General features: G+C 55.2%; 1 protein-coding gene across 3 annotated transcripts in view; it reads left to right on the plus strand.

Moving 5' to 3' along the window:
- CPNE5 (copine 5) overlaps positions 1-17,035 on the plus strand; it is a 190,540-nt gene that overhangs the window by 94,593 nt on the left and 78,912 nt on the right. For all 3 annotated transcript variants that reach the window (XM_077839213.1, XM_077839214.1, XM_077839215.1), the window contains 2 exons: positions 9,590-9,693; positions 11,383-11,487. In XM_077839213.1, the coding sequence (XP_077695339.1) occupies positions 9,590-9,693; positions 11,383-11,487 (209 nt within the window). The remainder of the gene's footprint in view (positions 1-9,589; positions 9,694-11,382; positions 11,488-17,035) is intronic.

A 17,035-nucleotide genomic window follows, 5' to 3' on the forward strand; every position in this document is an offset into this window, starting at 1 on the left:
CCTTAGAGATGGTCCAATAAGCTTCTTTCACAGACTAGACTCCTTCTTAGTCTGGGCCCAACCTTTCCCCGGTACGGTCCTTGTTAGTTCCAGCAGGCATCTTAGGTGAAAAGCAGGGGCTTTCTCATGACTGGGACAATCCTTTGTTCTCTTCCACCCCCTTTTTGTCTATCTGGATCCCCACCCTTCCTTCTATATGGAAAAGCACCAGGTTTAAGATGGATTCCACCATTCTTCCTGGGTTGGCTTATACAAACACAGGAAGTCTTGCAAGTAACAGAGCCATTTACAACCAATTGTCCTAGTCAATGAGAGCCGTCAAGATTCTAAACCATCATCAATAGCCCACACTTTGCATAATTACAGTAGTACATCAGAATTATACTTTATATTTCTAACTTCAGATACAAGAATGATACATGCATACAAATAGGATGACCGTACTCAGTAGATTATAAGTTTTGTAATGATACCTTACAAGAGACCTTTTGCATGAAGCATATTTCAGTTACATTATAGTCACACTCATTAGCATATTTCCATAAAACATATGGAGTGCAACGTCACAGTTCCCTAGTGAGCTTTGATCCACCTACTTTGAAACAGGAGGGGATCAGAGGACCAGTTAGTGCATGGCAGGCTGGTGCACTGTGGATTGACACCCTAGCTTGACGCACAGTAACTGTTCATCTAGCCAAGCCCTAAATCGAATGCAACCCTCAGCTTTCCCGGGGGTGCATCATCATCCACACAAGCAGCCTCTCCAAACCAAGCCCCCGATGTGTCGGGATACAGCTTTTCTGCAGCCCAGTGGTTAGGCGGCACCAGAACCAGGTGGCTGACAGCATCAGGTGTGGTTCTGGGGCCGGATCCTCTGCTGGCATGATCGGCGCAGCTGTGTCACAGTTGATAGCATAAAGAAAAGGAGTACTTGTGGCACCTTAGAGACTAACCAATTTATTTGAGCATGAGCTTTCGTGAGCTACAGCTCACTTCATCGGATGCATACCGTGGAAACTGCAGCAGACATTATATACACACAGAGATCATGAAACAATACCTCCTCCCACCCCACTGTCCTGCTGGTAATAGCTTATCTAAAGTGATCATCAAGTTGGGCCATTTCCAGCACAAATCCAGGTTTTCTCACCCTCCACCCCCCCCCCCCCCACAAACTCACTCTCCTGCTGGTAATAGCCCATCCAAAGTGACCACTCTCTTCACAATGTGTATGATAATCAAGGTGGGCTATTTCCTGCACAAATCCAGGTTCTCTCACCCCCTCACCCCCCTCCAAAAACCACACACACAAACTCACTCTCCTGCTGGTAATAGCTTATCCAAAGTGACCACTCTCTTCACAATGTGTATGATAATCAAGGTGGGCCATTTCCAGCACAAATCCGGGTTTTCTCACCCCCCCACCCCCATACACACACAAACTCACTCTTCTGCTGGTAATAGCTCATCCAAAGTGACCACTCTCCCTACAACGTGCATGGTAATCAAGGTGGGCCATTTCCAGCACAAATCCAGGCTTTCTCACACCCCCCCCCCCCCTTTTCCTGGGGACACACACACACGCACAAACTCACTCTCCTGCTGGCAATAGCTCATCCAAACTGAGCACTCTCCAAGTTTAAATCCAAGTTTAACCAGAACGTCTGGGGGGGGGCCTAGGAAAAAACAAGGGGAAATAGGCTGCCTTGCATAATGACTTAGCCACTCCCAGTCTCTATTTAAGCCTAAATTAATAATATCCAATTTGCAAATGAATTCCAATTGAGCAGTTTCTCGCTGGAGTCTGGATTTGAAGTTTTTTTGTTTTAAGATAGCGACCTTCATGTCTGTGATTGCGTGACCAGAGAGATTGAAGTGTTCTCCGACTGGTTTTTGAATGTTATAATTCTTGACATCTGATTTGTGTCCATTTATTCTTTTACGTAGAGACTGTCCAGTTTGACCAATGTACATGGCAGAGGGGCATTGCTGGCACATGATGGCATAGATCACATTGGTGGATGTGCAGGTGAACGAGCCTCTGATAGTGTGGCTGATGTTATTAGGCCCTGTGATGGTGTCCCCTGAATAGATATGTGGGCACAGTTGGCAACAGGCTTTGTGGCAAGGATAAGTTCCTGGGTTAGTGGTTCTGTTGTGTGTTGTGAGGAACTTATCCTCCCAGGGAATGGCTCCTTGAGATAACCCAGCGAGCCAGCAGGTCCAAGTGTGTGTGTGTGTGTGTGTAGCAGTGAACGGGTATGGGTGTGTGTGTGTATGTGTGTAGAGCAGTGAGCAGGTATGAGTGTGGGTACACGTGCGTGCATAGCGCTGTGTGGGTACGAGTGAGTGTGTGTGTAGCGGTGTGCGGGGGGGTGTGTAGCGGTGTGCGGGGGAGTGTGTGTGTGTAGAGGTTTGAGGGTACGTGTGTGTGTGGTGATCTGCAGGTATACATGTGTGTAGTGGTGTGCAGGCTGTGTGTGTAGTGGTGTGTGGGTACGTGTGTGTGTGTGTGTAGAGGTTTGCGGGTACGTGTGTGTGTGTATGTGATTGGTGATCTGCAGGTATACATGTGTGTAGCGGTGTGCAGGTACGAGTGTATGTGTGTGTGTGTAGTGGTGTGCTGGGGGTGTGTGTGTGTGTGTGTAGTGGTGTGTAGGTACGTGTGTGTGTGTGTGTGTGTAGAGGTTTGTGAGCACATGAGTTTGTGTGTGTGTGTGTGTGGTGATCTGCAGGTATACATGTGTGTAGCGGTGTGCAGGTATGAGGGGTGTGTGTGTAGCAGTGTGGGGGTACATATGTGTGTGTGTGTGTAGAGGTTTGCGGGGATGTGTGTGTGTGTGTGTGGTGATCTGCAGGTATACATGTGTGTAGCGGTGTGCAGGTACAAGTGTATGTGTGTGTGTGTAGTGGTGTGCCGGGGGTGTGTGTGTGTGTGTAGTGGTGTGTAGGTACGTGTGTGTGTGTGTAGAGGTTTGTGGGCACATGAGTTTGTGTGTGTGTGTGTGTGGTGATCTGCAGGTATACATGTGTGCAGCGGTGTGCAGGTATGAGGGGTGTGTGTGTGTAGAGGTTTGCAGGTACGTGTGTGTGTGTGTGTGGTGATCTGCAGGTATACATGTGTGTAGCGGTGTGCAGGTATGAGGGGTGTGTGTGTAGCAGTGTGGGGGTACATATGTGTGTGTGTGTGTAGAGGTTTGCGGGGATGTGTGTGTGTGTGTGTGGTGATCTGCAGGTATACATGTGTGTAGCGGTGTGCAGGTACGAGTGTATGTGTGTGTGTGTAGTGGTGTGCCGGGGGGGTGTGTGTGTGTGTAGTGGTGTGCTGGGTGTGTGTGTGTGTGTGTGTGTGTAGTGGTGTGCTGGGGGTGTGTGTGTGTGTGTGTAGTGGTGTGTAGGTACATGTGTGTGTGTGTGTGTGTAGAGGTTTGTGAGCACATGAGTTTGTGTGTGTGTGTGTGTGGTGATCTGCAGGTATACATGTGTGCAGCGGTGTGCAGGTACAAGTGTATGTGTGTGTGTGTAGTGGTGTGCCGGGGGTGTGTGTGTGTGTGTAGTGGTGTGTAGGTACGTGTGTGTGTGTGTAGAGGTTTGTGGGCACATGAGTTTGTGTGTGTGTGTGGTGATCTGCAGGTATACATGTGTGCAGCGGTGTGCAGGTATGAGGGGTGTGTGTGTAGAGATTTGCAGGTACGTGTGTGTGTGTGTGTGGTGATCTGCAGGTATACATGTGTGCAGCGGTGTGCAGGTACAAGTGTATGTGTGTGTGTGTAGTGGTGTGCCGGGGGTGTGTGTGTGTGTGTAGTGGTGTGTAGGTACGTGTGTGTGTGTGTAGAGGTTTGTGGGCACATGAGTTTGTGTGTGTGTGTGGTGATCTGCAGGTATACATGTGTGCAGCGGTGTGCAGGTATGAGGGGTGTGTGTGTAGAGGTTTGCAGGTACGTGTGTGTGTGTGTGGTGATCTGCAGGTATACATGTGTGCAGCGGTGTGCAGGTATGAGGGGTGTGTGTGTGTAGAGGTTTGCAGGTACGTGTGTGTGTGTGTGTGGTGATCTGCAGGTATACATGTGTGCAGCGGTGTGCAGGTATGAGGGGTGTGTGTGTGTAGAGGTTTGCGGGTACGTGTGTGTGTGTGTGTGGTGATCTGCAGGTATACATGTGTGCAGCGGTGTTCACGTACGAGTGTGCAGACAGTGTGGGCTAGGCGCCCATTTGGTGTCTAGCCCAGCTCCCAGGGCTTTTCTCCTCCATCAGTGCAGCCCCTGTGCCATCCAGTGCCCCACTTGGGGAGCTGCCTGGCTGCCCGGGCCATGGAGGGGGGCACCCAAGGGCTCTCCTGCTCAGGCAGACCCTCACTCTCCGGGAGCAGACTGCCCCCGGCAGCTCATGCCTGAGCCCAGCAGACACAGACAGGGCTACCTCCTCCTTGGGAGCCAGCGTGTCTGTCACCACCAGGTGCTCCTCTGCCTTGGGGTGGGGGCCACAGCCGGGCCGTGGGCACCCTCTCCTCCGCAGGGAAACCCGGACAGCTCCGAACTCAGCCCAGGGGAACTCCCCCACGGGCCCATGGCCCCCAAACAGACACCCCCACTCTAAACGCCACTTACACAGAGGCACACACCCACACCCATTTTACAGTCTTACACTCGCTCATGAACACGCCCCACAAAGGCACGCTCTCCCGTGTTCACGGACAAACACACGTGTAGAACACACGCTCACACGCCTCCCCCACCACCCTGGACCCATCCTCCACGCCCACATACTGGTGCACCCCCCCACGCACTAGCTCAGACACCTGCAGCCCCTCCCTTACAGGAACCTGCGGAGTGAATACAAAGCAGCTCTGCCATCTGTTCGGTTGCACAGAGGAATTCGCTCCCCTGTGCTCGACGGGCTGACGCTGCAGGCTGGGCGTGTACCAGAGGGTGCCAGGTGGAGCCGCTTGACAGGGGCCAGATTCTCCTCTCACTCCCGCTCGTCTGACACTGCTGTGCACCACCGATCTTAGTAATGTCACTCCTGATTTACACCAGGGTGATGAGAGGGGAGTCGAGCCTGGTGGAGTCACTCCTGATTTATTCCAGGGTGATGAGGGGGGAATTGGGCCCAGTGGAGTCACTCCTGATTTACACCAGGGCGATGAGAGGGGAATCAGGCCTGGTGGAGTCACTCCTGATTTACACCATGGTGATGATGCGGTAATCAGGCCTGGAGTCACTCCTGATTTACACTGGGGTGATAAGAGTGGAATCAGGCCCGGTGGAGTCACTCCTGATTTACTCCAGGGTGATGAGGGGGGAATCGGGCCCAGTGGAGTCACTCCTGATTTACACCAGGATGATGATGGGGTAATCAGGCTTGAAGTCACTCCTGATTTACACTGGGGTGATAAGAGTGGAATCGGGCCCGGTGGAGTCACTCCTGATTTACACCAGAGTAATGAGGAGGGAATCGGGCCTGGTGGCTGAGGCCAGCCCTCCACTGGTGTGAAGATCACAAATCCTGGCAGAAGGTGAAGCAGCTCCCATCAGGGCTGCACCTCACCCAGCCCCAGCCAGGGTCAGCGACACCTCCTCAGGGTTTGGATCCCTTGGGGAGTGGCACCTTCTCCATCCCATGCAGGACCCAGCAGAGGAGCAGGGTTGAGGGTGGCGGGCGGCTTTCACAGGCAGGCAATGGTGATGGTGCCTGGGGGCATTGGCAGGGGCTGGTGCCAGAGCCCACACAGTCTGTGGCAGCTGGCCCAGCAGCCGGGGCAGTGGGGCCGCTGTCGGGGCCTTTAAAGGATCCATCCTATCCCGATGGGAGCTGGGGGCTTGCAGCTCCCAGTGGTCTGAGCACTGAGCAGGTGTTCAGATGAGGGGCAGAGGGCACCACTGCTTCCCGCCCAGCACTAGACCGGACTGCACCCCTGTGGCAACTAGGAAGCCTGGCACTATGGGGGTCACAGATGCTCCGCACAACCTCTTCTCCAAGGCTTTGCCTTCCACTGTCCGGGGGTCTTAGCCAGGCTCCAGGGCAGGGCATGGCAAACTTTTCGGCCCAAGGGCCACATCTGGGTATGGAAATTGTATGGCGGGCCATGAATGTCCACAAAATTGGGGGTTGGGGTGTGGGAGGGGGTGAGGGCTCTGGCTGGGGGAGTGGGCTCTGGGGTGGGGCCAGAAATGAGGAGTTCAGGATGTGGGAGGGAGCTCCAGGCTGGGGCATGGGGTTGGGGTGTGTGTGGGGGGTGAGGGTTCTGGGATTGGACTGGGTATGAGGGGTTTGGGGTGCAGGAGGATGCTTTGCGCTGGGACTGAGGGGTTCAGAGGGCAGGATGAGGCTGGGGCAGGAGGTTGGGGCTTGGGAGGGGGTCAGGGGTGCAGGCTCTGGGTGGCGCTTACCTCAAGCAGCTCCGGGAAACAGCAGCATGTCCCCCACTCGGTCTCCCATCTGCAGGTGACGCCCCTGCATCTCAAATTGGTTGTGGTTCCTGGCTGTGGCTCCTGGGAGCTGTGGGGGAGGCGCTTGGGGCAGGGGCAGTGTGCAGAGCCCCCTGGCTGCCCCTACGCGTAGGAGCTGGATGGGGTACATTCCACTGCTTCTGGGAGCTGTGCGGATCCATGGCATGCACAGCGTGGGACAAGCCCCTGACCCCGCTCACCGGCTGGAGCGGGACAAGCCCTAGACCCCGCTCCCCAGTGGGAACTCAACATCTGAAGGGCCGGATGCAGTCACTGGGCCGTAGTTTACCCTCCCCTGCTCCAAGGCATCCGTAAGGGGAGGCAGTGCTCAGGGAGCAGCCAGCCCTGCATTTGCAGTCTGTCCCCACTGTCCGTTTCTACTGCCTTGGGGCTGATTCCCCAGGATTTTTGTAATAACACGTTGCTGTGGGGGGTTCAAAGGGCTTTGGGTAAGCACTATTATACCCATCACACAGAGGGGAAGACAAGCACACAGGGGGAGTGGCCAGCCCAAGGTCTCCCTGCCAGGTAGGGGCAAAGCCAGGGACCCAGGAGTCCTGACTGCTAAGCTCCTCCTCTAAGCACAGACAACATTCCTTACCAGAGCTAGTGATAGAACCCAGGAGCCCTCCCAGTCTTCTGCTCTAACCACTAGACCGGGCTCCTCCAGGCTCAGTCACAAATGTATTCTGAAAGGGATGGAGTGGCTGGATTGCTCGCTCACTGCGGAAATGCAGCCATTGCTGGGGCGAAGCACATCAGCTGTTCACCCGCACATGGCCACGCTGTGCAACAACTCAGGGGAAGAGAAGAAAAGGATCCTGGAGCCAGCTGAAGCTGCAGGGGGAATTTGGTGCAGCACAGTAGGATCCAGGCTGGAATTTGGCCAGGACACTGGGATTCTCTGCCCCAACCTTGGGGAAACAACCTGGGGAGTTTTAAAATCCCCAAAGGATCAGTTTTACTGCTTGTCTGAATGGCAGCCCCTCCAGCAGCACAGCGCCCCCTAGTGCCACACTGGGGCATTGACGTCAGCACTGACTGCCTGGGGAGAGCGCCCCCTTCTGACTGACTAATACCACTTCCTGCAGTTCCCGGATGCTACTTGGAGACCTCTCATCTGGGGGCTGTGTCATGTGATCACAATAGGTCATGTGCTTATTAATAAAAGACCCACGCAGGCCAATCTAAGCTGGTGGAAACCAGAGGCTGCTCGTGGCAGTTCCAGGGACCGTTTAACCTTGCTACAGCCAGCAACAGCACCAACCCCCCCATCCCATAGTCAATGGCAAAACCCGCCGGCAGCTTGGTGGTGCGTCATCCCCCACAGAACATGGAATTGAGCAAAACTCAGCCGCGGGAGAACCAGGAAATGCACAGTTAAGGGTTTCTCCTGCCTCCACTTCCCGATAGCGAGCATGAGCCCAGCCCCTCTGCCCCTTCATCTCTGCTGCCCTCAGTGAACTTCCCTGACAGCCACCAGGCGAGGTCCAGAGACGCCGCTGGATTCGGGGCCCCATCTCCCTTGCAGCCCAGGCTGCTGGCTTGCTGGCACTGCCTAGGCTGTGCCTCGGGGCGTTCTGGCTGCATGAGGCTTGGTCCTTGTGGGCTGCCGTGCGGCACGGCGCGTCCCAAGCAGGGTGGGATGCACAGAGGGAGCTGCCTCAGCCACCAGAAAGGGGACCTTCCCCAAGGCTGACGTCTGCTCTGGTGTCTCCTCACGAACACACAGCTCGTGCTGAGGCCAGGCCTCCCGCAGGGCCCAGCTGTGACACCGTACGTGGCAGCTCCCAGGCTTCCTGCGCTGGGATGTCCCCTCTTCTGTTGCTCCTGGTGGAGCTGTGGGGAGCCCGAGCTCACTGGTTGCAGGCGAGGGTTGGCTCGGCACGGAACTTCTCCCCAGCTCAGACGGTTAGGGACCTCGGGGGTTTGCCTTCCTCTGCAGCATGGGGACCCTCTGGGCAAGTCTCAGCTAATCAATCAGGTGCTGGGGCCCCTCAGTTCCTGAGGATGGCAACGCTTTGATCTAACGACAGGCTTTGGGCCACTGCAGGGAGGGCTGGGTGCCATTTGGGGGTCTGTGCTACGCAGGCGACCAGGAGATGGTCTAGGGCAGGGGTTCTCAAACTGGGGGTCGGGACCCCTCAAGGGGGTTGTGAGGTTATTACATGGGGGGTCACGAGCTGTCAGCCTCAACCCCAAACCCCGCTTTGCCTCCAGCATTTATAATGATGTTAAATATATAAAAAAGTGTTTTTAATTTATAAGGGGGGGGTCACACGCAGAGGCTTGCTATGTGAAAGGGGTCACCAGTACAAAAGTTTGAGAAACACTGGTTTAGGGGCCTTCTGGACTTAAATGCTGTGAACCTTCCCCTTGCACAGTCCTGCTGTTTTATCAGCGTGCAACCTCTGCCACACCATGCCAGTCCTGCAGCCCCCCAGCTCTGCCGATGCCCCTCAGTCCTGACCCGCAGCCCCCCAGCTCTGCCGATGTCCCTCAGTCCTGACCCACAGCCCCCTGCTATTCCAGCCCTGCAGCCCCCCAGCTCTGCCGATGCCCCTCAGTCCTGACCCGCAGCCCCCTGCTATTCCAGCCCTGCAGCCCCCCAGCTCTGCCGATGCCCCTCAGTCCTGACCCGCAGCCCCCTGCTATTCCAGCCCTGCAGCCCCCCAGCTCTGCCGATGCCCCTCAGTCCTGACCCGCAGCCCCCTGCTATTCCAGCCCTGCAGCCCCCCAGCTCTGCCGATGCCCTTCAGTCCTGACCCGCAGCCCCCTGCTATTCCAGCCTTGCAGCCCCCCAGCTCTGCCACTGCCCCTCAGTCCCGACCCCCAGCCCCCTGCTAGCCCAGTCATGGGCTCCACACATATGCACAGTTCTACTGACATCCCTCAGTCCCAACCTGCAGCCCCCATTAGCCCAGTCCGACGTTCCCTCCCAATTCCTCCAGCACATCCCAGTTCTGACCCGACATCCCCACCCACCCCGCCCTAGGCCAGCCTGGCTGCCCCAGGGCAGAGTGTACCCATCGGGCTGTATCTCTCTCCTCGACCGGCCCCGTGACTGCAGGGCTGTTTCGGAGCCTGGTGGCGTCGCCTGACCCCCGTGCCACTCACAGCGCGTGTGCTTCTCCCTCCAGGACGTGGCCACGATGCAGTTCTGTGCCAACAAGCTGGACAAGAAGGATTTCTTCGGGAAGTCCGACCCCTTCATGGTGTTCTACCGAAGCAATGAGGATGGAAGGTAAATGCCAGCCCAGTGCTCGCGTCCACAGGCTAGCAGGCCCGAGGGCGGGGTCCCATGCCTCCCTGCCATGGCGCCATAATGACCCCCTCGAGGTCCTGCCCTCTTGCTTCCAGCCCTCTGCCTGGTTCGGGCAAAGAGCAGAGAGGCAGCAGCATCCTTCAGCTCGGCGGCGGGGGAGAGGCCCTTGCCGGCTAGCTGGGCTGGCCACACTCGAGGGGCAGCACAGGTGGAAGCAAGGCGGGGGAGGGGTTCGCTGCTGTGGCTGACCGCTGGTCAGTGTGAAGGAATGGGTGCTTTCAGGCCTGAGCCCGTACCCAGGAGCCGTCCCACTGGGTCTCACTGTGGGGAGTCAGGGACAGACAGCCCCCCAGACAGCCTGGCTTTGGCTGGCAGTCTGGCAAAGGCCAGCGTTCCAAGAGTTAATGGCAGAATTCCCCTGGATTTCTTGCTGCATCTCAAGACACCCGGGAAGGGACCCTCGGGGTCGGCCACAACCTGCTACCCTGACTGGCTCCAGGGTGCTCAGCGGTGTGAGTGCCTGCCATACAAAACACCACTCGGTTCCCAGCCCAGACAAATCTGTGAGATGCAACATGCATTAACCCCCACCCCCCCCACACACCCCTGCTGCCATTCACACCCATGCAAAGTGCACGTGACAGCCCTGGTCTGCTGGGCGTGGGGGCCAGTGCAGCCCTAGGAAGCAGGGCGGGGGAGGCAACCTCCCCTCGGCAGCCCATTGCAAGGTACTGTATGAAATTCCTCCTGAGCTCTCCCGAATCCAGCAGAGGAGAGAAGAAAAGAGGCTGTAACTCCTCCAAGGGATGGGGACGCTTCATGAGCTGTGTGCCAAGCAGACGGAGACAGTCATCCCATTGATCTCTCTGACTCAAAGACAAACAGGGCAGGGCTGAGCTGACGCTCCCATTCGGAGCACATGCCGCAGGCTTGCATCAAAGGCAGCCGCTCTGTCTCCCCCCCCAATATGCAATGATTGGCATATTGCACAGTGAAGACAAGTCCCATTTACCCTAGGCCTGCTGGCCGCAGACGTCAGGGAGGCTCACACCCGGGAGGGGTGCTGTAAGCCGGCCTGGTCCGTAGCACGGCGAGACCCTGCACTCCCTGAGTGCTCCCCAGAGGGTCAGGGCCTGAGCGTGAGAGGTTACAGAGTCTGAGCAGTGCCTAGATGTGACAGTCAGGGGCACCCAGCACTCACAGCTGCCACTGACTTCAGCGGGAGTCATGAGCACTCAGCTCCTCTCAGGATCAGGCCCTCAGAGGCCCTGCAGGCTGGTCTCACCTGTAGACGCACTCTGTGTATCTGGGCTGAGGCCCATGGTTGCAGGAGCAAGTCAAATCGTACGGAGAAAGTGTCAGGACGTCCGTCTGCAGGGCTGGGAACTCGCTCCAAAGCCCGCTAGAGAGACGGGAAAGCTCCCGGTCTTTGGGTCAGGCCCCAGACAAGGCCGCAGGCTCTGAGGGGATTCTCCAGCCACTAAAGCTTTGGTGGCAGCGTTTGCAAGGCCAGGCAAGTCTCCGCGTCGTCGTCAAGGCTAAGGGGCCGGGTTTGAAGGCCCCACATAGCCAGAGAGGCCCCTAACACAGTCTCCAGGAAGGGGTCAGGGCTCTCAGGGTTAGCCCATGGCTTGGTTGGATAACCACACGCCCCTCCCTGCCCTGCAGCTTCACCATCTGCCACAAAACGGAAGTGGTGAAGAACACGCTGAACCCCGTGTGGCAGGCGTTCTCCATCCCTGTGCGAGCCCTCTGCAACGGAGACTATGACAGGTAGGCGCCCTCTTGTCCTCCCCTGCCCCCATGCTGCTGGCTTTGGGCTGGGGGGCGCTGGGGTTGGGGTGGAGTAAGACTGCACATCCTGGATCCTCCCAAACATAGCTCCAAAGGGGCCTCTGGACAGCCTCTTGCCCCAGGGTGATTCTGCAGCTCCCCCACTCCACAGCTGCTGCTCCTCCTGGAGGTGCCATGTGGGGTCCCTGCTATGGGTCGGTCTTTGACGTAAGGTAACACAAACACGCAGCGACTGCCAGGCCAGAGGTCCTCCTCACCTTTGGCTATACATCAGTGCCCGCTCTGTACCCTCTTCCTTTAATCTTGTTGGCAGCTGCCGTAGCTCCACGGCTTCTAACAAGCCCAGATCCCCTTAAGAGTGTTCACAGATAAGCAGGCTGTTTGCTGGCAGGTACCACGACCTGCCTGGCCTAGAGGCTGCCAGGAATCATAGCCGTTAGAGATTAAAAAAATGCACAAGGGGCTTCGAGTCCATCTACAGGCCGCCATCCAGCCAGTGCAGGATTGTTCCGATGAGGTGTACTGTCCAGTCTCGTCTTGTCTGAAGTCACTCCAGTGCTGGGGCTCTGATCCATAAGAACGGCCATACTGGCTCAGACCAAAGATCCATCTGGCCCAGTATCCTGTCTTCCGACAGTGGCCAATGTTGGCAATGAACAGAACAGGGTAATCATCAAGTGATCCATCCCCTGTCGCCCATTCCCAGCTTCTGGCAAACAGAGGCTAGGGACACCATCCCTGCCCATCCTGGCTAGTAGCCATTCATGGACCTATCCTCCATGAACTTATCTAGTTCCTTTGTTGAACTTTATTATAGTCTTGGCCTTCACAACATCCTCTGGCAAGGAGTTCTACAGGTTGACTGTGCATTGTGTGAAGAAATACTTCCTTTTGTTTGTTTTAAACTTGCTGCCTATTAATTTCATTTGGTGACCCCTGGTTCTTGTCTTATGAGAAGGAGTAAATAACACTTATTTACTCACTTTCTCCACCCCAGTCATGATTTTATAGACCTCTATCATAACCCCCCTTAGTCGTCTCTTTTCCAAACTGAAAAGTCCCAGTCTCATTAATCTCTCCTCGCCTCCATACTCTAACAGAGTGGAGTGCTACACCATATATTTATGGGGCAATGGGAAGGGAAGACTTTCCCACCCACACCAACCCCAGTACAAAAGACTTCTGAGATCTAAAGGGACACTTCATTGTGTCACCATAGCAAGGCACTGCAAAGGGGCTCTCCCTGTTTGAAATCCTCCAGCTCCGCAGGCTTGGCTCAGCTCTAGATTGGACAGCCCCTGGCTGATCTCAGCAGTGGTGGAGAGGGATGGAGCCGCCGTTCCTAGAGACAGCTGCCTCCCTGCAGAGGCTGTGTGCTCAGAGAGTGATTGATGAAGCAGTGGGCGGCAGGGATGCAAATGGACAGGCCCGGAGGTGGCTGCTTTGCTTTATTCAGAGAAGCCGGTAGTGCCTCTATTTAAATCCCGGGGGGAAAGTCAGTCACCATTCCAGGGAGCAGGAGAGCCTGGCTGGGTGACAGGTGACTGACAAGGGTGCTAATCAGGCTAACGAGGGCACCTTCACGCTGACACACTGTACACAAAAATGCCAATTAGGGAGAGAATGAAGTCTAATAGGTACCATTAATCAACATGACATACTCTGCACTCAGCCTGGGGTATTCATAAAACATAATGCTGCATGCACTGCATGGCTCTTTATGTGTGGGGGATAAAGCCAACGTTAATTACAGCCTTCTCTGGTGCAAACACACTAATAGTTACCTCTGCTTATAAGCTCTGCCCCTCCACCCCTGTACATTTCCAGGGCTGGCCTAAGAGCCGCCGTTTCTGCCAAGTGTGAGCTGCCTGATCCTCTCGCTGTGCAATGGGAACCTGGTCTCTCATCCTGAGGACGGGTGGTCAATTGCTTTCCCTGCCACTGACTCACTGTGCGACCTTGGCCAATTCTCTTTGCACCTTAGTTCCCCGGTTGTGTGTGATATTGTTTGCTGTGTCTAGATAGATTGTAAACACCACAGGGCCTGGTCTGTCCCTCGCCATCTGTGTGTGCAGCGCCCAGCACAATGGGGCCCTGCTCTCAATAAATAAGAATATAATAAATCGAGCAGATATCAAATGACAAAAATTCCCCCGCTCCCAAGTATGAAAAGGGCTGGTTTTATTCACTGATCTAGTGGAATTGGAATCCTTCTTAATCAGCCCCAGTGTAATTCGCTGGAGGATTAGCTAACCTTTGGGGGAGAATCTTCTGTGTCTGTGGTTCGCCTCCCTCTCCCATGTCATTCCCCAGCAGCAACACCTGATAGCACCTTGCGCTGCTTCCCTGTACTGCGCTGATGGCCTGTGAGTATTTCTCTCTATGGGATTTCAGAGACTTTATTGCAGGACCATGTTTAACAACAAAATGTCAGGGAGAGCAGCAGGAAACACTCAGTCCTGGGACATGTTCTTCTGTGGCACAACGTCGCTCTGTGTTTCTGTTTATTTGCGCAGCTCAAAGCATTTTCTGAGCAGTCTCATGCCCACCCCTCTGTGGCACATTTTGTTACACTCATTTTAAAAGATAGGTAAACTGAGGCACAGTGAGCTTCAGACCTATTTCTTGAAAAGCATCCACTTCTTCTTAGCGTATATGCAACGTGCCTCAGGTGGCACGGGACCAGGATTCATCACCGAATTTGGTCTGCTAATTGGATCATTAGCTTCCCCGGCTTGGGCCAGGTACTGACGAGGAGAAAGCATCCACTGCTCTGATGTGTCTGGGTGAGACACCTTGAACCTGATTTCCAGAGGTCTGAAACTATCTGGAGTGGGAGTTGGAGCTACTCATTGGAACAGCCGCCATGGGAGTCAACAGAGCCGGACCCCTGCCGTATGGGTTCTTTAATAACCCTGACCCAGGCCAGGCAGCTAGGGCTAGGAAATCCGTACCAGCTCTCCCATGTGTCCCATGGTCCTGACATGGTGTCAGAGGGGAGGAAGCCACTGGCAGGCAGGGACCAAACGATGCCGCCCAAATCCCTCAGTCTGGATGGGAGGCTGGTGGAGAGCAGAGAAGGCGGCTGCAGCATGGAGAAGTACTGCCCAGAAATCCGAGCTGTTGAAATCCTGCTGCTGCTCCATGCGGCAGAGCCCAGAGAACTCCAACACCTCCCCAGCCAGAGCGGGCTGCAAACTACGAGACAATGTCCTTCAGAAACATCACTGTGATCCAGGGAAGAATGTCACTTGGAAAAGGCACGTTCTCTGTTGCCAACCAACTGCCAGATGAGCCCTTGGCCGGTAAGTCACAGCCCTGCATGAAGCTGCGTTATGAGTATGAATGGCTACCAGATATACCAATTAGAGACCAAATTCTGGGGGTCTGATGAACAGACAGGCCCAAGCAAGGTCTTTGTGAGGGGTGGACTTGACTTTGCAGAGCACAGTGGATACGTTTTCCAAGGGCAAAATCGGAAACAGAATCATAGAATCATAGAATCATAGAATATCAGGGTTGGAAGGGACCCCTGAAGGTCATCTAGTCCAACCCCCTGCTCGAAGCAGGACCAATTCCCAGTTAAATCATCCCAGCCAGGGCTTTGTCAAGCCTGACCTTAAAAACTTCCAAGGAAGGAGATTCCACCACCTCCCTAGGTAACGCATTCCAGTGTTTCACCACCCTCTTAGTGAAAAAGTTTTTCCTAATATCCAATCTAAACCTCCCCCACTGCAACTTGAATGCAGAAGAGCCACTGAAATCACAAGAGTTTCAGTTGACCCATGTTCCCAGTTTGGCACAGGTGTTTCTGAATCAAAGAGGAAAGAGCACCTCTTACAGGTGGGCTCCTCCACAGTTTTCACTCGGCTGTTGTAGGACACAGCAAATAGCAATAAAATACATTTAAAATCTCACTTTTCTCACCAGTGGGATTCCAGGCAAGCTAGTGACCACAAATAGATCACCCTTGGGGAGCGGCTTCTTTGGGCAGTTCTTTTTGATACCCCTCCCCAGTTCTAGCACACCGCATCCAGCCCTTACCAGGCACAGTCAACAGGGCTAACGAAAGAGCTGGGTAAATGACAAAGGACTGGCTATAAACAACTGTGGTAGATTCCAGGGAGCCATTGTTGGTATATCATAGCACAGCTCACAACAGCTCAGAGGCTCAGAAACTGGCAGAAGGACAAAACTCGTAGTGCCATCACCTAGCAAGCTTCTTGAGCTAAAGACGATTAACCCCGAAGCAGTTCCCAGGGAGCCCTGCACCAGGAAACTAGAACAGAAGTGGCAAGTGTGCCATGCAGATGCCCCCATGGCAAGTGGGAGGAATGCTAGATGCCAAACAGAAGGCAGCTGGCAGGCGGCTGAGTTCCCGTCCTCACCGAGGCCACAGGTCCGAGCCGCCCATGAGGGCCAGTCCTGTAGCAGGACAGAAGAACCTGACAAAAGCAAGGAGGCCCCTGGCTGTGGCCCTGGAGGACGCTGGGCGTGCTGGTGACAGAGTTGCCACAAGCCTTTCTGGTCACTGACAAGGAAACACGCCAGGAGCAGCAAACAAGCTGCGGGGGCGGATGCCGGTTAGTAGTGGAACTGACAGCGGAGTGGCTGTGTGATCAGAAAGGTGTGGAGGGTCCCGGGCAGTGGTTATTGACCGATCTCCACTAGGAGGGAGAATAACCATCTCGCCCCTCAGAGGGGTCAGGCTGATCCCTGGCCTCTGCCCCACAGATCTCCCTTGGTTTGTTCCTACCTGGCTCTGCTAGTTCACGGATGTCACGCCAGGCTGACATTGCATGTTACTGGGCATTGGATTTTCAAGGGGAAAAAGAAGAGAAGGTGTAACAGTAGCCCCTGGAGTCATGTGACTTTTGTAAGCCTGACCAATGTCACATGACTGGGACCAGGAAATAAAGATCCATCTTTTACTGACACTCCTGCGTGCCACATTTACACTCAGCCAGTGCTCACCCAGACAGGCCGGGCTTCGGCTTGTGTGTCCGGGCGCCATTTGGCAAGCCCTGATGTCTGGTTTTTTTGGTCTGGGGGGAGGAGGCAGAGCAGGGGGCGGGACCTTGTCCAGTTACCAGCCATTAGAAAGGTGACCACCCTAACTCATCACCTTGGGCTTGCTGTCCCAAGATGGGCTCCCAACACCCAAGCCATGCGAATGACTAGGTATTTAACACTATGCTCAACCCCCGCTCCTCTGCTGCAAGACACGCTGCAGGGGAAAGGGATTCGCTTCTCAGGCCACTGGACACAAACAGACCCCGTAGGTCTCACTGGCTGCTGAACTCCCAGCCTGACTAACCCAGCCTGTCACCCCCCAGGGTCACCCTAAGTCCTGGTGCGGCGCATGCAGTCCTGGAAAGCTGCACCCTCCCGTTGGCTCGCATACTGCTGCTGGGGTGAAGACTGACTCCTCCGTGCGCACAGCCGTCCCAGGGCACAAACAGAGCAGAGCCCGGGTGTGGGGAGGCAGAGCCAACAGTGCGGTTGGAGGCAGGAGCTCTGGAGGCCG

This window comes from Eretmochelys imbricata, chromosome 21 (assembly GCF_965152235.1).
Source record: "Eretmochelys imbricata isolate rEreImb1 chromosome 21, rEreImb1.hap1, whole genome shotgun sequence".
Taxonomy (NCBI): Eukaryota; Metazoa; Chordata; order Testudines; family Cheloniidae; genus Eretmochelys; species Eretmochelys imbricata.